Source organism: Cydia fagiglandana, chromosome 2 (assembly GCF_963556715.1).
Source record: "Cydia fagiglandana chromosome 2, ilCydFagi1.1, whole genome shotgun sequence".
Classification (NCBI taxonomy): domain Eukaryota; kingdom Metazoa; phylum Arthropoda; class Insecta; order Lepidoptera; family Tortricidae; genus Cydia; species Cydia fagiglandana.
In genome coordinates this window covers 3,075,473-3,095,928 of record NC_085933.1, presented here as the reverse complement: position 1 = coordinate 3,095,928, position 20,456 = coordinate 3,075,473, and the positions used below count along the sequence as shown (strand labels likewise).

At 35.6% G+C, this 20,456-nt stretch overlaps 2 protein-coding genes across 2 annotated transcripts in view; one reads left to right on the top strand and one right to left on the bottom strand.

Annotated features, from left to right (window-relative positions):
* LOC134674205 (uncharacterized) overlaps positions 1 to 20,115 on the top strand; it is a 51,351-nt gene extending 31,236 nt beyond the window's left edge. Inside the window, exons 3-8 of the mRNA XM_063532267.1 lie at positions 1,802 to 1,879; positions 6,410 to 6,445; positions 16,245 to 16,336; positions 17,405 to 17,493; positions 17,792 to 17,894; positions 19,877 to 20,115. Of these exons, the coding sequence (XP_063388337.1) occupies positions 1,802 to 1,879; positions 6,410 to 6,445; positions 16,245 to 16,336; positions 17,405 to 17,493; positions 17,792 to 17,894; positions 19,877 to 19,900 (422 nt within the window). The 3' untranslated portion in view covers positions 19,901 to 20,115. The remainder of the gene's footprint in view (positions 1 to 1,801; positions 1,880 to 6,409; positions 6,446 to 16,244; positions 16,337 to 17,404; positions 17,494 to 17,791; positions 17,895 to 19,876) is intronic.
* The window catches only part of LOC134674168 (calexcitin-1-like), a 168,713-nt gene that overhangs the window by 134,490 nt on the left and 13,767 nt on the right, over positions 1 to 20,456 (bottom strand). The window lies entirely within an intron of this gene.

The window sequence follows — 20,456 nt, the reverse complement described above, 5'->3', positions numbered from 1 at the left end:
ACGTCCACTGCTGAACATAGGCCTCCCCCTTGGACCTCCATACGTGCCGGTTGGAAGCGACCCGCATCCAGCGTCTTCCGGCGACCTTAACAAGATCGTCTGTCCATCTTGTGGGTGGACGTCCTACGCTGCGCTTGCTAGTCCGTGGTCTCCACTCGAGCACTTTTCGACCCCTATTCATATATATATCATAATTATGGAACTAAAAATGCAACGAGTTATCTACCCTCGTAAAAAGGAACCCACATCCGCGGTATTTGGGTAACAGTGGTCCATTACCTCGGTAATAGGCGATTTCGACATTTTGGTTTTGATAATTATTTTTTCCTTTATAATTTTCTAAAACGAGGCCAGAAATTAAAATAATATAAACTTTAATTAACAAACTAACATAAAAAAATATGTCTTGGTCCATACACCGCCGGTTTATGCTTAATTTTTGGCTCTTTTTGGGAAACTTGCTTAACCCCCTCGTTAATAGGGGTACTTACCTTAAGATGAATAAAGTCTAAGGAAAAACGTGCCTCGAAAATCAAGAAATAGTCATTCTCGCATAGATGGCGCACACATCTTTGGCCTATGCTCGGCTAGATGGCGTGACGACACCGTTTCTTATTTCACAATTTTAACACATAAGTAGATATCAGTGAATGGGCATGGGTCAAAACAATATAAAAATAATAAAATCATTTATCAAGTCGTCGTGTGTCGATAGATGGCAGTAAATTTACAGTGACTACAGACAGGACCCCTCTATACTATCTATTCTCTTAGGTATAGGTATCATTATCTAATACGAGTAACTTATGAAAAAGAGATTAAGTATGTCTCTATATGTGGAAAAAGTTAACTGTTATAAGTACTTTTAAACGCGAACTGTAGAACTATATCTCTATTTGAAGGAGTATTTAAGAGTGGCAGACACTTTTGGCTCGTTGTTTTATCCTTTACTCTGAATATATCTAATTAAATCGCATAAAATAACATTCACCAACGAAGGATCTTGGCTTAGTTTGTTCACATTTAGCTATATACCTACCAAATGTAACTATAAACTGTTTGCTATTTCCATCAAGTCATGCCAAGATAATTCAGAATGAATTGCACAGCATGTGGTTTCGTATTACATTTTATCGACTGCGCTGGATACAGTTAAAACGTCTTATATCACATATTGATAGAGAATTTTACATTTATTTCACACTTTTTCACATTTCGACTTTCCTGTATTATATTATTATAACCCTGGAATATAACTTCGCCTGAAAATTAAAATTTTATGCTTGAGTTCAATATAAGTTTAGTTTAACCCGCAATTTTGTTACCTATTTTCCTTGCTTTTACATACATAGAAATAAACCACAAATATGTGTAATTTTTAGGAAAATGAGCAAATATTCAGGGTTAGGTCAGGTCTTAGCAATGATGCTTTATTTTCGTTGTATATATAATAATGTAGGTACCTACCGAATAGAAATCCTTTGGATTCTACATTATTCAAACAAGTAAGTCATACCTACCTACTTACACACATTAGTAATTAATAACTACAATTATAAAAGAAAGATTTAAACATATAATTATATGTGTATTATAATAGGAATAATTCTAAAGCTAAAAACGACATGCACATGCACAAAAAAAGAACGGGCGTTAGCCTCTTTAAGTAGTCAGTTGTTTTATTGGTTTTAAGAAAAAAATATCTAATACAGGTTCCACTATAAAACTTTGATTAACTACTTATACATGAAACGACTGCGTCTTTTCTATATATGTTTTAATATGATTGTGTCGTCCACAGAACAGAGAATTAACAGAATAGGTAGCAAGTCGGCGGGACTCTATGAGAAAGTCAACGGGTGGCGAAGTCAGCGCGGAGGTATGTCAGAACGCATGCGCTTTCGCTCTCAAACATGCACGGCGCGTTCGACTGCCAAATGTCAATGTATATATAGATGTATGCACAACTCGATTAATTTATTTTGTTGTACAGGTTAATCGCATCCGTAAAAGAACAAAAATTGGACAATTTTTGCAAAAAAATAACAAATGAGTGGTAATGGTAGTATTATCCCTACCTTTAGAACTCGAGTTTTTTGAACAAATTGTATCTATCTATATGTAATAAAATATGTAGACCCTTAAATTAACATGTACTTATAGGCTCTTGTATTACCTTTTTTAATTAAAAAAAAATATCCAAAAGCATAGAATAAATATGTAAAAATTAATGCGTTTTTACTTTTAATCTGTGGGATAAATAATATTTGGTCCAATTTTAGTTCATAGTATAGACTGTGCATTAAAAAATTGAGCAAACACTGTACAGAACTTAGGCTGTAAAAATATTCAATGACAATATATGCAACTAGGTATATTATTGTAGTTCGAACACATCAACAAAGTAGTTAGAAGGCTTAATTGTTGTACAAGATAAAATGCACGACGCAAAATGTTAAATGTATTTAATAAATAAATGTATTTTTTATTGATCAGATCACAATGTAGAAAACTTCGTTATTGATATCACCAAGTGGAACTGTATAAGTTTGAGCATCGTAGTAGATTTTTGTATTACGCTTTTCATTGAATGTACTTTACGTTAACGCACGACGAATTCAAATATAAACACAGTATATTATTATGTTAAATGTATGCTTTCAATATGAAAATAGCAACACATGTTTTTTCAACTACAAATTTCAGAACTGAATGTTAACTGGATGTCTTGCATGCGCATGACACTTTTATATATCAATGTAAATATACAATGAGGTAAAACAATACAAAAGAGAAGGTTTGTAGTTTAGTGTTACATGTGTGTACATGTTATAATATAATACATGCACAATGAATGGATATCTAAAATCTATGTGTAGGTACTTGTAGGTAATGTCGGTATTGAATGTTTGGTATTAAGTATATTAGATTTTATCAGCAAAAGACGTAAATAGAACTAACGATATTTGTTGCTATAAAAAGGCATTCCCATAGGTACGCTATTGCATATCGGGGAGAAATAAATACGAGTTCAAGTTTCAATCAACAGCTTTTACATAACCTTTTTGACACTGACAGATCCGATCAATATCGTACCAAAATTGACGTTTATTAAAATAAGAATCAGGCCGGGTAGCCTCTGCGCTTCCCTTACTCTGTACCCGTTCCCGGAGCTAGTTAGCGCCAAGGGAAAATTGTCACTTTCCACAAACATGCGATCGTTGAATTATTTATACAATTATTGCACATTTATTTACACACGGAAGGACGGGTTCTAAGAAGTTTAATTAGTGGTGAAATAGGTTTCGCGGGTAGTGTCAAGGTTTCGCTATCTGATTGTATGCAAAGCGGTTCGTTTAAAGTGTCTTTTTCTGAGAAAAACGTTGTTTTTCGATGTAATACAAAGTATCCTAGAAACAGTCAAAAGCTAATGTAAAATGTTAAGAATCGATTAGATATAGGTATATTCACATAAAAATGCAATGTCAAATACTTTCGTCCAAAATTAAACTGATTTCATCACAAAAGCTACTCACAGAAATGATTTAAAAAACGTCACACAAAGGAATCAACTCTTTGTATTAACTATTTCTTAAACACTCAAATAAGAATCACAATACAAGTTTTAAATTAAATAAGTGTAACCCGTAAGCACAATTTATTATTTTTATAAGATTGGGCTATTAAGATTAATCAATTAGGTATGTACCATCAACAAGTTAAGAAGTAATAAAACAAATATCGTCAGATTACTAATCTGGAAAGTTTTCATCAAGCCACATATCCCTATTGCAATAAATATAACTTTAAACTCAAACAACTTAAAAATAAATAAACCAGAGGGAGTAGCAACTGCACAGTCTCTACTGATCCATATGTTTACACCTATGGACCTTACGCCTTTGTTATAAGGCGGGAAATGTAAACATATCTTTGACGTCGACTGTACCTACACGTCCACCAGTTGAAGATCCTCAAAAACGGATCGAAAGATGTCGAGCGTTAATTCGATTTAGAATACGCGAGTAACCCGTTCAAAATCGGTTTGATAAAAAAAAGTATATTAAATTCTAACAATAATCTCAAAAGTCAAACAATGTTTTAAAATATAAACACGTCATATTACGTTTAGAAACAATGCTAAGCGTATGAGTCCTCGGGGAAATCATTCGACTGGATTTATGATCAATAAACATGTTCGAACAATTTGATTGGATGTTTATAGATTCTACATATGACTCGCTTTCTGAGAAATGAATTTAAAATTGCATTTACTTACTGATAAAGATGGGTTTATTTGCTCCCGTGAGCCGTAGAAAAATGCCGGGATAACGCGAGAAGGAAGAAAGATGTGTTTATTTGAGATCCTTTAGTGTGCATGCATTGGCGTAACTTCAGAAGCGAGATGAATGTGAAAATGGCAAATATCTATAGAACTAGAAGCACTTCATACTTCAGCAACACTTACACTATTGCAACGCTTACCAAGGCATCTGCTTACTGATGCTACATTAGAAAGTGCTTCTAGTTTGGTAGACATTCACCACTTTCAAGTTTCCTTAATGCACCATACCTGGCATCTCACTACTCAACACTTAGGGTTTAATACATGTTGACTAAAAGTACATTTTACAGTTAAAATGTACTCTGGCAGTAAAGGAGTTTCCTTGATAAGTAACTTTTGCTTACGGTACATTGTGGTACCTTCGAAAACGCGGTAATTTTGAAAATCGCTAGTAACTATTGAACCATATGCACTCCATATTTTTACAGCATTTGCACTACTGCAACACTTACCAACATACTGTTGCTATTTACATGAAAAAGATGTGTTAATTTTAGTACCTACTGTATTTGCAATTTTCAAAATGATCCTTAAAAGTTAATTTATTAATCTCTTCTTTATTATACCTATTCGACTAAATAATACATTACCTAATACATACTTTAAAATGTATAAGCACAGAATAAATAATAGTACTAGGTACAGAAGACTCACTCCCTAACAAAACGCGTCTGTTACGATCAGCACAGATATGGCCGCTAGGTGGCGACTGCGCCACGCGCGGCTTATGGCAAACCCCAAAATTGGGGCAGAACGGATGTACTTTTAGCTACCTGTAGAAAACCACGAGCGAACCACGCCTGGTACAAGTGACTTAAAAGATGCCGATGAACTTGTTATATAATACCCACTTAGCTCGTTAATGCATCGCGAGTATTTTCAACAAAATGGTCAGCCTGAAGGGCCCTATTCACTTAATCAACCACTTTATAGCCAGCACAGACATAACCTAGTGCATCTACGGCCTAGGCCGATCGGATTAGCCAATCAGAGCACTCACGCTAATGCACCTTTGTCTTCAGTGTGATTGTTACACTTAAATAGATCAACCAAAGATTATGTTATCAATTAAGGCCTACAAGTATTTTTAATCAACTTAAACATAAAAGAGGATACACTGCGGCCGCTTCTTCATAAAAAGGTAGGCCTCGTTTCCCTCTTTGGATATTAACATCATTAAAAATATATTGACGCAGTTTCTTCTTCTTTCCCCTGCCCTTATACCACGTTATGTGGGGTCGGCACAACATCTTTTTCTCTTCCAGTCTCCTCTGTCTTTCGTGTCCTCAGCACTCACTCCTTTCTTTCTCATATCCTCTTTCACACAATCCATCCATCGTTTTTTGGGTCTACCATAATCCTCTCCGTCCATCAACATTCATCCCTAACATTATTTTGCCTATATGGCATATATTGACGCAGTTTGTTGTATATCAATCCGGAAGAGTAACCTTTGTAATGTATGGATTAATTTAAAGACATACCTATTTCATCACAAAAGGTATGGCAGAGGTTATTTAGCACAAGAAACATGAACAAGAATTCAACAACATCGTCAATCACATTTAAAACATGTCATGTTTATGACGAAAACCAAATTATTGTTTACTAAATAATGTAACGAGAAACAAATTTAATGAAATACCTTTCAATTTAATTAGTTATTCATTACTGTAAATACAATGTTCCGAAATAACCATGAATATTTTTGAAAAGGTTAATACCCCAAGGTAAAATGTGACGTCCCACGGGTAAAGGTACCTTATGGCGTTTGGCGCTTACGCTATTATTAACGCCGCCCAATATTATTGCGGCGCTATGCGACGTAAGCGCAAGCCGCCATAAGGTACCTTTTTCCGTGGAACGTCACAAATACTTCATCCTAATTTGTTTATCTACCCACCTCTATGAAATTCGGTATAATTTAATTAAAATATTTGAATATCCATTAATTATTACAGATATGAACAGTGTTTATTTATTTTAAAAACTGAATTTTAATCACTTGGAGGATAATGGTACCATGAAACTAATTTAACTTATCAAATGTTTTTTTTTTTTCAGGATCGTGTCTAAGTTACGGACATTCGTGTTGGGGAGGTAAGTTATCATTTACTTATTTATTGTAAATGTATGCTTACATGCGCTTGAACATATGAAAATATTAAAATACGAGTACATGTAGAGTTAGACCAAGAAAGTGTGCAGCGATTTTGATAGCCCACGCAGTGCAAGTGTTATTTATACTTCATAATTTCAAACAAGTTAGAAATTTAAAATAAAACTTGCACTGCGTGGGTTGTCCAAATCGCTGCAGACTTTTCTTGCTCTAACTAACTATATTATGTAATGTATTTAATTAAAGGGGTACTTTAATAGATAAATAGAAAACGGTCACAGAAGCAGCATCATTTTCTACTATACCTAATTAATATTTACTAATTAACAAATTACTTGGATCAATTATATTTTAGATTATTTATTATCAGTCATAATTTCAGCTTAAAGCTGCTTAAACACTGGTTTACAATTCTTATCAGCTAGTTACATTATATTGCGCAACAATAATTGCCGTATTCGAACTTCAAGATATTCACAAGAGACGACACGTACTAGATCCATTCTAGATACGTTATAGTTTAGATATCAACTAGATCTCTTTTGTAGCGCAATTCGGGCAACCAATGTCACTTTTACGTTAATGTATGTTGCTGATTAAAATTCATGCTTAAGCGGCAGAATAATCGCCCGCGTGTTTAATTTTCAAAGCCAAACCTGACATTAGAGTGCCTCTACCATCAGTTGGCAGAGTATTTTTCACTTACACTCGGTGAATAAACGTGCCGTGAGTCACGTTTTACGTTTCTTTACGGTCTTATGTACCTAACTTCACTCCACTCCAAACGATGCTCTCCCTTTCTAAGTATACTAAAAAACAGAGCAAGAGTTATATCGGAGTTTTATACAGCGCCTCTAGGATTCACCTAAAGAACTAAATAACAAAATTGACACATTCTCACGTCTACGTAATTTACTATCTATGCATCTCGCTCTCGCATATTAGTGCAAATGAGATGCACAGAAAGTAATGTTACATATACTGATGGTAGCCGTGAATATGGAGGGTAGAGGTAAGGAGAATCCTTTATGACTTTATGAGAAAACTCCTTTATGGGTGAATATTTGCAAAAACTGGGCACGCTGTCAGCTATTATAATTTTTCTAAATCTCTCCAGAGTAGCCAAAAAAAGAAAACCCATAAACCTAGTTTTTCATTGTATCAATACCGTACTAAAAATCATGGGGAATGAAAGATACTCGTATTTACAAGTGGAAAAACGTTTTCTCTTTTTGTATGGACGATTACGTAGTATACTTCCCTCTTAAGGTTTTTGACGGACACTTTTTCATTATTAATTACATGGAGATTGTATTCCTTACCTCTACCATCCACTAAGAGCATTTAGAAGGGAGATGTCATCGCTGTCATTTTCTTTACAAAACAGTCTGCCGATTTTTGCGGGGGAGGGGACGTCAAATGTATTGCTATTTCTACATGATTTGTACGTAACGTACAAATAGCCATGTCAGTCCATACAAAAGTTTGGACAATTGTGCAAGTTTTTCGGCAGAGGGGTAAGTAATAATGTCAGGAAAAAAATAAAGAGTATACCTTCGAGACTACTACGACTATGATATTTGATTTATTCGGTTGTCAATATAAAACAAATGTAGGTGTTCTTTCTTCTCGTATGAGACGCCATTACTATGTGATCTTGCTTGAGATTAATAAACATTACCAATATGGTGTTAAAACAAGCTTTTCTTTCCTGCTTGGAACCCTAATCCTAAATCCTAACAGTAAGCACTCAATGGCCACTCCAGTTATTAAATGCTCTAAGACCAGTTTTGTCACTTTGTTACTGACTCAACCTTCATTCTACAATTTTTTAAAGATTTGACGTTGCCATAGTTACGAAAATAATAAACATCAATGTTAGTAAACAATGTATAAATTAAAATATAATTGTATTCAAGACAAAAATTGCAAAATATGATAATTACGTAAACATCATTAATAATCGAGTTAAAATTATGACATTGCGTGTTAAAAAATAGGAAGCAAAGTATACGGCGCGATTATACAGGCTACATTTGGCTACATATTTATTACCTATGATGAAAATAGTACACACATGAGAAGAAATATTAAAATAGGTATGTATTATAATGGTCCGCTTCAGTCCGCATCATGACAGCGGCCGTCTCCTACTGCTAAGTAACATTATCTAATAGAGTGTCCGGAAAGAGAAAAGTCGTGAAATTTAGGGGAGCCCATACATTATACCTACGACTCTTCTCTTTCCGCACAGACCCTACGTATGACCTTAATAGCGATCTTAATTTTATAGTACCTATATGATCTCGAGTATATTTCAGTGCCAAGCGCCCCATTCCCAATACAAAATGAACCCACGCAGCGGGTTTTTGGCAATAAATGTGTTTAAATCTTATTTAAATTTTCAGATTTAGAACCACCAGCAAAAGTTTTTGAAGAAAGTTTTATATTTCCTGTTACCAAGTTGACATGAAAAACGATTCCCTAGGTACCAAACACAATAATTTGAACAACGGAAAATAAAATAATACTTACTTAGTAAAGAAAAATAAATAAACCCACAGAACATTTGTATGTTTTATTTTATTTAAGATAATAATGCTTAATAAAATACGTAGCAATTCTTGTGTAAATATTATAATAGGTCTTGCGGTATGTCTTATTCTTACTATGTGTTATGTGCACCCAGCAACAAAAACAGCAACATTTTTTTTTTTTTTTATTATGAATGGGCTTACTCATGGCCACAGACTAGCCGAGGCGTAGACGTGGCCTACGATGGAGCGAGCTCGCCCAGAAGGTGCCTGTTCACTCTTGATTTGAAGGTTGCCGGGTTATAAGAACACGGAAATATAGACGCCGGCAGGGAATTCCATTCCTTGGCAGTTCGCATAAGGAAAGTAGAAGCAAAGCGCTTCGTGCGAATTGGTGGAATATTTACCATGTAAGGATGGAAACCGGCCGTGCGTCTAAAAGTCCGATGGTAGAATGGGGACGGTGGTATAAGCTCGTGTAGCTCTTGGGCACACTCCCCGAAGTGCAGCCTGTAGAATACCGACAGGCTGGCGACTTTCCGCCGATGGGCCAAAGACTGAAGCTTAGCCGTTAGCTTCTTGTCGCCAATCATCCTCCTGGCTCTGCGCTCCACTGAGTCCAAAGCGGCGAGTTGGTATTTAGCTGAGCCATCCCACAGGTGGCTGCAATACTCCATACACGACCGGACTTGAGCTTTGTAAAGTGTTAGAAGCTGTCCAGGTGTGAAGTATCGCTTCACCTTATTTAGGACGCCCAGCTTTCTGGCCGCAGTTTGAGCTTTAGACTCAATGAAGCAATGAACATGTCTATGTACCGCTCCTTGTATTGAGCCTTAATTCTTAATACATATGTAACTTCTACATGCATACATGATGCAATCCGGGTTTTCATGGAAATGTTGTTTTCAATCAGCTTCTTGCCTAAAACCAAAAACTGCTCGTAAGCAATGTGATTTTCGCAAATGTAGCAGTAGAAATAGGAAAATAAATATGATGTCAAGTATAACTCATTACCTTTGTACTAAATCAGCCTTTTATCGAACTATTAATTGATTTATCCCTTAAAGTTTTGCTTGAAGTTCACATACTGTTATAAATTTATACATATTACGTTGAAAATTGCATTAATATTCGTGAAAAATCTGCGTATTTGTTGTGTTTACAAGTTGACAGAAATGTCACGTTGGAAACGCACGTATTTTTCCATAACATCTGTCACGTTTACTCGCGTAAAGTATTTACGCAGAATAATTCTGGCTCAGTTTTCATTATATAATTAGAAAGAGAGCGTTTTAGATGTGAAGTTAGGCAAGTATGGAAAACTCGCGTAAAAACGTTTGTAACTCATGGTACAAATTGAAATTTTTAGTTCTTTACGTGACCGGTAGAGGCACTGTACAATTACTCCATACATTTTCCTTAACTTTCTCACTATCTTCACTTCTCACTGTCATTCACGGAACTCATAGTAGAGCTATAGGGCTTAGCCGTGCCAGGTGACAATAATTATTGTTCACTCATTTACGTGCTTCCTTGTTTTTATGCTCATATTTGCATACGAACATTAATTTCGAATACCTATATCAAGTTCTTAGGTACATACGTAAAAGTATTGCAAAAAAAAAAATTCTTATTTCTCTGTAATGCTCTGTAGGTATATTCATTTCATTAAGGATGTTAATCATTCAACATATTCGGAGAAAAAAAATTGCCAACAATAATGACTCGGACTCTCAAAAATGCGAAGTTTACAGGAAAGTGATTTAATGTGCATGTATTTAAAAAAAAAACCTTTTTTCTAGATTATTTGAGGAGATGCGTTCTACGGCCATGTGATTTGAATTTTTAGTAGCTGTCAAACTACTTTAATGTTTTTATCTTAGGCCCACTTGCACCATTCTACTAACCCGAGGTTAACGGGTTAAACCCGGAGTTACCATGGTTACCAGTACAATTTGACACTAAGGTAACGGTTTAACCGCTTAACCCCGGGTTATTGGGATGGTGCAAGTGGCCCTCAAATAAACATGTTGCTTAACTGAAAGTGACCCAAAAGTGTCGCTTAAAGGGTTCTGCTTTTTCACAGTCGAAGTTAACTACCCCAAACTTCCATAAAAACATATTCCCCTTTCATTAACCATCGAATTGTAAATTATACCAAAACAACTTTTACGATCGAGGTCTATTATCATAAATATCAGTTACTATAATCCAGGCTTACTGGATATCTGGATATCGATATACTATCTGGATAAGACTCAATAGCCGCTTAAGTTCATATTTCGCAAATTTAAGCCTTATCGAAAGTTATAGTGCTCATGTGGTCACTCAAATTGATAAATAATTGTTTTATAGTGAATCAGCTATTCGTATTTTGAGGTAGGTAGGTAATTTATTTGGAGACTACCTCAACTACCAGATAGAGCACATAGGACAGTCGAGATAACCACGCATACAGGGTGCTTCCTGTAACAGGAGCAATAAATTAAACTAAAGGCTGTACTCCTCAAACTGAACAACATTTGTTCAGCAACTTTTAAAAATTATAAATCCTTTTTTTCATACAAAATAAATATTATATTTATTGCCTTCAATGTACGCTGACATCAGTGTGTTTGACGTTACTTGTCACGCTTTTAACATAACAAAATTTGCAATACATTGCGTCTTAGAATAAACTTTAAAGTGTAATAAAAATCAAAACATGAGCTATTTTCAAAAGTTGCTGAACAAATGTTGGTCAGTTTGAGGAGTACAGCCTACAGTTTAATTTATTGCTCCTGTTACAGAAAACACACTGTATATTACAAGTACAAGTTTAGTAGGTAGGTATGGGATCGCGATTGCTTATTTCAGTTGCGCCTAAATTTACGACATTTACTCATATAAATTTAAAATATTTACAAAAATTAAGCTTCAGGTGTATACGGGCTATTCAATTATAAAATGGTGTCCAAGACAGTTGCGCTGCTCGTATTGTAGCATTTTAAAAGTAAAATTGCATATATCGAAAATTGAGATTTACATATCTGCATCTTTATCACTCGAGTTTGCAAGTGCAATAGAGAGGCAGATAACGAAATTACGATTTTCGTTTTTCCAGGCAGGCCTTCAGAATTTGTGTTTCCTTGGAATCAATGAGTTTATGCTTGAGCTAATGCGAGGTGTCGTAACTTGTAATATTGTTTCGCTTTAAGCTGTGACTGACAGACGAATTTGCATAAGCTCTAGATTACCTAGTCAACAGGAGGCTGGAAATTAAATGCTAGTCGCTCCCCGCGAGAGTCTGAGAACATTTTGATACATAGGGATTCGGGACCGATTCGCATTTTGAAATAGACATCTATTAGATATCTTTTAGACATCACAAAGATACGATAACGATATGTTTAAGATCTAACCTGTCAAATTTGACATTTGCGCGATTCTGGAGATAATCTTGAACTATTTCTTCAGGATATGACTTAGAGATCCAATTCACAAAATATTACTTTGCTAATCCGTGCAAAAGATAACGTGCTAGTCAATCAGTGCTAACCCGTTATGTAAGTATAATCTTACATAACGGGTTTATCTAGGTGTTGCTTAACCCTATGTTTTTTTTGCCTATGTGTGTGTCCCACTGCTGGGCAAAGGCTTCCCCTCTCCCCTTTCAATCCTCCTTGTGCTGAGCAAGATCCCGCCAATCCCGCTGGAACTGGAACGCATCCAAATCATCCACCCATTTCTTTCTCGGCCTATCAATTATTAATCCTATTTATTATTTACGGCCAAATGCCATGGCCTACTATCATGGTTCATACTGTAATTAATCGAGAAAGTTTACACACCGGGCTCAACCGACTTATATCAATTAAAGGGCATGACGTTTAACGTTTAATCGTTTACCTATATTTAACCTCCGCCAGTAAAAGGGTTATTAATTATTATACTTATACTTGTACAGTCAGCTACCGTAATATGTATAGTTACGTGAACGAATGATCTTAAGAGGACTGCGTTTCTATACAAACGTAACCTACAGCATATTTCACGACAAAAAGGAGTAATTTTAAGAGGATAGTGGAAAACCGTTTCTCCATAAAAACTCAGTCCCCATTTTCCATTATGGAAAAAAAAATTACATAATTTTATGCATATTAACCATAGTTACCTTCTTATAACTGAAGCCAAACGTGTGCGATCGCGAAAAATTTAATCAAAATTTAATTTGGATTAGGTACGTTAATCCAAATCTACGATGTACGGTACAAAATTAAAAACCGTAAAACAGAACTTTATTTCCAGAAACAATAAAAACCTGTAATTTAAAGATTTCTTAAATATATATATTAACAATTTTCATTTACATGTTTAAAACTACCTATTTTACTACTTTCGGTACGGAACCCTTAAAAATTAAGGGTTCCGTACCGAAAGGGTAAAAACGGAATCCTATTACTAAGACTTCGCTGTCCATCTGTCCGTCCGTCTGTCTGTCTGTCTGTCTGTCACCAGGGCGTCTGTCTGTCTGTGTCATGTTTGTAACTCATGAATCGTGATAGACAATTATACTTATAGTTTGTTATTAATTATACTGTCAGTTTTGCTAAAACATTTTATAGAAAACAGCCTAACAGTTTCTGAATCTCATGAGATCAAGTATTTACATTACAAGTTTAGTTTTTCGTGCGCCGAAATTTTTGCAACTACAACTTAACTGACTAATTGTGACTCGTATTGCAAAGAGACTAGGTCTATCCCTGATCAGTTAAGAGTGTTAGGTACTGATAGTACAAGATTTAAGCCACATGTTCTTGGCAAGTGTAAAGATAAGTTTGTAGTATTTAGGATTTATGGACGTGAGCACTTGTTAACAAGCCAGGCACGTTGTCCATCGTATATTTTATGATATTTCTTGTGATCGGGAAAGCTGGTTTCATTTGAAATGTTTGGCAGGTATTCGGTAAATATTGAGAAAATATTTATTTGGGATAAACGAACTGACTTGAAATAAAACTATGTACCTAAGTAAATAAATGGATTATATCGAGAGTTTGATTTCACCTCATATCTAGGTAACCTAATATCAGAATGTAACGTTTTATTCGAAAATTCGTAGCTAGTACTTAATCAAGTGGGGTATCATTTGAAAGTACATTCTAATTTGTACATTTCAAAACAGATACATATTTTGTTAACCAAACAAATATTTATGAAGTAATATGTAAAAAAAAATCATCCTCTCCCCCTTAACTCCGATTTTATGAAATTTTCACATAACATTAAGTTTATCCTAATTATCTATTACAGGAAAAATAGAATCATCCCTATATCTTTAAAATGTTTTATAGGATTAGTACAAAAAAGTTTGGCCGATTTTCCGATAGATGGCGCCGTACACAATTATACTTAACTTAATATACTTGTAGTCAAAAATTCTTCGTGTCTATACCTATAGTAGCATGATATTGTAATTGAAATTTTTACGGAACCTTCGGTGCACGAGTTAAACGAACTCGCACTTGACCAGTTTATTTTCAATCATGTGACTTTGATTTTCATAGCCAACCCTTGTAAGTAAATTGGCAATATATTAGGAGTGATCAAATAGCATCGTTAATTAAAATAACGGCTCGTAATTATTTAAAATTAAAGGCCCGTTCGTGACTTTCTACTCGTATTGTAATAAGAAATAAAAAAAAATATATAGGACAATTTTACACAGATCGACCTACTCCCACAGTAAGCTCAATAAGCGACAATCAATAACAAATACGTTTCCGCAGTGTCTGATTCGTGATAATAATTTTATTTATTATTTGTTTCATACGAACCACACACACTCCACATTTAAAAAAAGGCAATGAAAAAGCTACGGACAATGTCCGTCGGACATACGCCCTTTCACTCTAATCGATTGATGTTGTGTTGTGACACTTGCGACTGGAGTGCAATAAAACAGCAGTACAAATGTTATCAATTTACATTATTGCAGTAAGGTGCGCGGGGCCACGCCTAGCCTTAGATCAGAGCGTATACTTATGCAGTTGCAGAGCCCGTTATCAGTGTTGCAGTTCATTAAAAATGAGGGTTGGAAAAAATACGCCTAAATTCGCCTTATAACATAACTTCGCCTTAACTAGCGTTAAATAATTATTTCACTAAAAATTGTATCATGGGATAATGGGATTCACGGGTGTATTCAACATTTAGCATCTGGAAATCGTTTTAGTAATATATACGTATGTACATAATGAACAAGTTACCGTCAAAAATATTTTTTGATACTTTTATTGACGACTGTACTCCTTTGTAGAAAAAACCAACATATGCCTATTAAAACATATTTAAAACCTGGTCTATCGCGAGTACATATATTGTTACCTATATTTCCGACATTTCGTCGCAGGTTTCACTGGCCGTGGTGATGTAGCTAACATATTTTTAAAATTAATCTCTAATAAGCTGTGGACAGAAATTGTCTCGTAATAAGTATTTTTTGTGGCTACTATCTATATAATTATATACATTCTAATTTCACTATCCAATCCAACAGTAGGTATCACTTTGATATCCTGAAAGCCGTGCGTATAGTAAAGCCGTGGTTTTAATGGCCTGTACGGTTACCATCAGTTTGTCACTGACATAAACGCCGTCGAGAACGTAATTTACTTTCTATACATCCCGTTTGCACTAATATGCGAGTGCGAGCGAGATGTATAGAAAGTAAATTACGTTCTCGACGGCGTTTATGTCAGTGACAAACTGATGGTAACCGTACTGATCAATTGCTATTAGCGATAGTGTTCTAACCTCGTGCCGCCCACCATACAAAATTATAGCCAAGGAAATTAGAATCTTGTTGTATTTTCAATTGGGTTCAGTTTCATTTGTTCGAAAATTTTAGGAGACAAATGAAATGCTACCTACTTTCTTCTTAATTAAGGTTGACATTCCATCGAAACTGAGTGTACATCCTAATGTACATTGGGCGGCACGAGGCTAAATTAGGCAGCTTTATTGCAATACTTGATTCGTGGCGTTCGGTTGCCTTCGACTATAAGTACTAATTAACTCAAAGTAATTTAAACTATTTTCAATTGGAAAAGAGTTGCATTTAGTCTGATTTCAAAACAAAATAAATTCAACCATATTTCCATAATTTCAAGGATTTCAATTTCAACTGCTATTTTTTTTGTATGGAGCCATAAGAAGCTACGATAAGTCTGGAAATGTAAAATAATAAGTTTGTTGTAATTTTCAGCGCACGGCAAGCGGTCAGCCAAGCCCCCCACCGCTGCCCCCGACTGGTACCTCACCCGCCTGCTTAGGCACATGGCTGTTAACGCTGAAATGGTAAATCATTCATTATCTCCTACATTTTAATAATACATTACGATACCGGTGCTATAATAAGCACATTACGTAACTACGTAGAAAAATTAAAGGGCCATATGTACTGTAAATAGTTGTACGATACACGTGCGAATAGGTGAAAGCCCTCACACGTAGCTCTGAAACTCTCAACGAAAATGAAAACACTGGGATTGGCTACTGGCGTAGCGCTACGAAAAAGTTGGCAGAGAATGTGTTAAACTATTCAACGGTTACGGTTTTGATCTTATTCGATACGACCTTGAATATCGCTCACGCTGTTTAGTGCATGCAAAATGATGTGAAAGTCGGGCGTAAGATGCGCGCAATTTACGACGATCAAGAAGGTCGTGTCAAAACCAGTTGAAAACCTTGGACACATTTTTCGAGACGTCAAAGACGAACCTAAATATGTAGATTTCGTACATGTAAGATCCTTCACTGCAAACTAGATACAAAAAAAGTGTTTTTTTAGGCAATGTTTAAAAATTCATAAAAAAAATAAGTATTCATTCCTTTCAAAATCCGGTGGACAAAACAGGAGATAAAAGGTTGAAAAACCGATTCGTTTGTCTTATAATTCTATCTTTAATGCAAAAAAAAAACCGGGCAAGTGCGAGTCGGACTCGCGCACGAAGGGTTCCATACCATAATGCAAAAAAAAACAAAAAAAAGCAAAAAAAATACGGTCACCCATCCAAGTACTGACCCCTCCCGACGTTGCTTAACTTTGATCAAAAATCACGTTTGTTGTATGGGAGCCCCATTTAAATCTTTATTTTATTCTGTTTTTAGTATTTGTTGTTATAGCGGCAACAGAAATACATCATCTGTGAAAATTTCAACTGTCTAGCTATCACGGTTCGTGAGATACAGCCTGGTGACAGACGGATGGACGGACGGACAGCGAAGTCTTAGTAATAGGGTCCCGTTTTACCCTTTGGGTACGGAACCCTAAAAACGAGATACGATTCAAAACTTGTCAAAAATGAAAACCTCGTGTAGTCCTTTAGATACAATATTTTAACGCCATCTATCGTGCGATTTCAGAACCGCGCCCGACAGGAGCCAACGAACGACGACATCAACGCCATCTTCCAGTTGGACGTGCCAGACGACTCGCAACCCAACAGACTTATGTAAGTACAGTGAAAATTGTAAAATTCCTGTGAACTGTTTCGTGGTTAGAGCTACGGCACGATCTTACTACGAGTGTGAGTGAGGCTAAGACCACATAGTTTTAATGAAAATATTGTAGATGGCGCTGTTTGGTGTTTCATTTTGTGTTTACTGTGTTGAACTAGTTTCCGTTGCTGGAAAATGAAATGCAAAAAAATTTGCATGTGAAAATAGAACTAAAAGTTATGTATTGTGTAAAAACTCTTACGAGTACTTGCCCAATCAATAGGTACCTATAGTTGTACACTTTTTTTTCAGAAATGTGAACGGAGACCCCGCAGACGTGGGCCCCGTGAAGCCAGAAGCTATTCCGATGTTAGACGACGACCTTCTCTCCAAGATGAAACTCTGGAAGATCATGGTACGTGACCTTGGTGGTTAAGGTACCGTTCGGATTCAGACTGCATTACTGTTGCAGTATTGGGTAATGTCAATTTCGACATTTGCGTCAGCATTTTGTAATACTGCTGCAGTAATGCAGCCGACTGAACTGCAACAGGAAACGTCGAAAAGGATATTTTGTCGAGAATTTTATATTAATTTTGGGTTTTTCGCGGACGGTCTAGAACGCAAAATGACTAGTGTAACATTTTGCCTCTATCGTTCTTAGTCTACATCGCGTACGGTCCAGAACGCAAAATGCCTACATCATTTTCCGTCGTTTTATCTTTAAGTTAGCGATGTTAGTTATTCTGTGCGGTTTGGCCTTCGGCCATTTGAAGATAACTAACGAACCTAACCTACCTGTGTGATATAAAAAAGTGGTCATTTTGCGTTCTTGACCGTTCGCGATGTAGACCAAAAGCGATATAGGCAAAATATTACACTACTCATTTGGCGTTCTAGACCTTCCTTGGGTAATTAGGACATTTATGGCATTACTGCGGAACTATTACAGTACGACTTTGCTGGTGACTACATTTAGCCGCAAATATCAAAATCGACGTTGTTCCCCGGATTTTGACATTTGCAACATCAATGTAGTCGGCAGTAATGCAATACTACTGCAGTAATGCCGATGTAGTCTAGTTCGATTGGTACCTTTATTTAAAGTTGTATAAACCTTTGTATTTCGGTATTTTTCATCGGGATAAAACGCAAACTCTTTCCACAATATAGATGTGAAATAGTACATTTCGATGCTAGTGCGGAAGGTATGTCATTACTTCACGAGTACCGAGATATCTTGCCACGAGCCGCAGGCGAGTGACAAGACTCGGGACGAGTGAAGAATGACATTTCCGCACGTGTATCGAACGACGTTTTTTAATACAGTTGCGAAAAAATAAGAAAAACATTGTTAATCGTACACTAAACAAAAGTGGTAACAGTGACAGCTCGGTTAGACGTCGTCTTTAAGTATATTATATCTATGGGCGTTTGGCAGCTATTCCGTTCCATTCAGTCAACTTATTAAGAACGGAATTTTCAATATTGAATATTAAAAAATAAACGTGTTATAATGATGAAGAGGTAAGTAATTAAATATGAAATATGTAATATTTTTCGTATTCTTACATTAACGGTAGGTTTTTATGCTGATTACGACGTTTAAAGGAAACTAATATTAACACTCATCAATAAGTAGTCGTGAATTGGAACAAGTATAAATTTAAAAAAATTGGAAAAGTAAAAAGCACTAGTTCGAGATAACCAACTTTCCGCACGCTAAACAGCTACGTAAAGTAGCACTTTTTGAGCAACTGTATTAAAAAAAATGTACCCATTTTTTGGATCTATTTGGTTACGCATTCAATATAACGTTTAACAAAATGGATAAACAAAAAATGTATGAAAGAGTTCGTGATTCTGAATGGAAATAGGTGGATCAACTTTTTGATGTTGTTAGTCTATCCCGTTGTGTAAGGATGGAACGTTGCCGACACTTGTATCAAAATGAAGTATTTTGCATTATCAATGTAAGTACCCACAAAAAAATGGGATCATTTCCGTGCATGTTTGAGAATAGTAGGTATTCAAAGTTTAAAAAACGCGTGGAACTTCATTTGATTTGTCTAAACCTTTAAACTTTTATTTTTCCTAATAGTACCTAGTAAACACACCTCGGCCAATAAATGAGAAAGTCCCAATCACATGTCGCCAGTGCCGAAGCTCGGCTTTCTTACTTTACTGCCCTAGGTATGTAATTTAGGTACCAACAATTGAAAGAAAAGAAAGAAAATACATTTCTTTACTACATATAAACTATTGTGCTCAATTTTGAAATAATTGTTTGCATAGACAAAAGTTTTTACAAGTTTTTCGTCTATGCATGATGTCCCTCTTTTAGGAAGTCATTTTAAAAATAAACTAATTAATCTTTGTGTTTCTTTTCTGTTTCAGAGGAACGCGGCCGAAGAGAAATGAATAGAAAACTACAAAAAAACAAATGGACTGATGTTGTTTTCTAGCTTCATTTGATTGTTTCATATTGTTACTGTCTATAGCCCCAATACTCTGGTAATGGAACATTGTTGTACTATAAAATAAGAGTAGCGTCAATTGTAAGGCTGGGTTGCAATTGACATTAAATATGTACATAAATAAAGGTGATGTGCCATTCTGAATAAAGTAAATTTTAAAAAGGAAGCTGGTTTCAGTAGTCACTTAGCACAAGTCCCTCTCGGCAGTTAAAATACAAGAGCTTTAAAATTTTAATAGTAAAACCTAAATATTATTGAGAATCAACAATCAACATGGTAGAATGAATCGTGCTTATAGACTTTAAAACAAATTTTTGGGGGAGAACTCAAAATGAGCTAATTTGACGTTTTGGATGTCAAGGTTCGAATTATGCTTGATGCTTCATCATTGGCCATAGCATCTTGCCAGATGATAGTTGCAGCGACAGTTTATAAGAAGAGGTCTGTGCTGTGCGCCGTCGGAGATCGGAGGTGCGGCACACCTTTTCCTATGTCTGTAA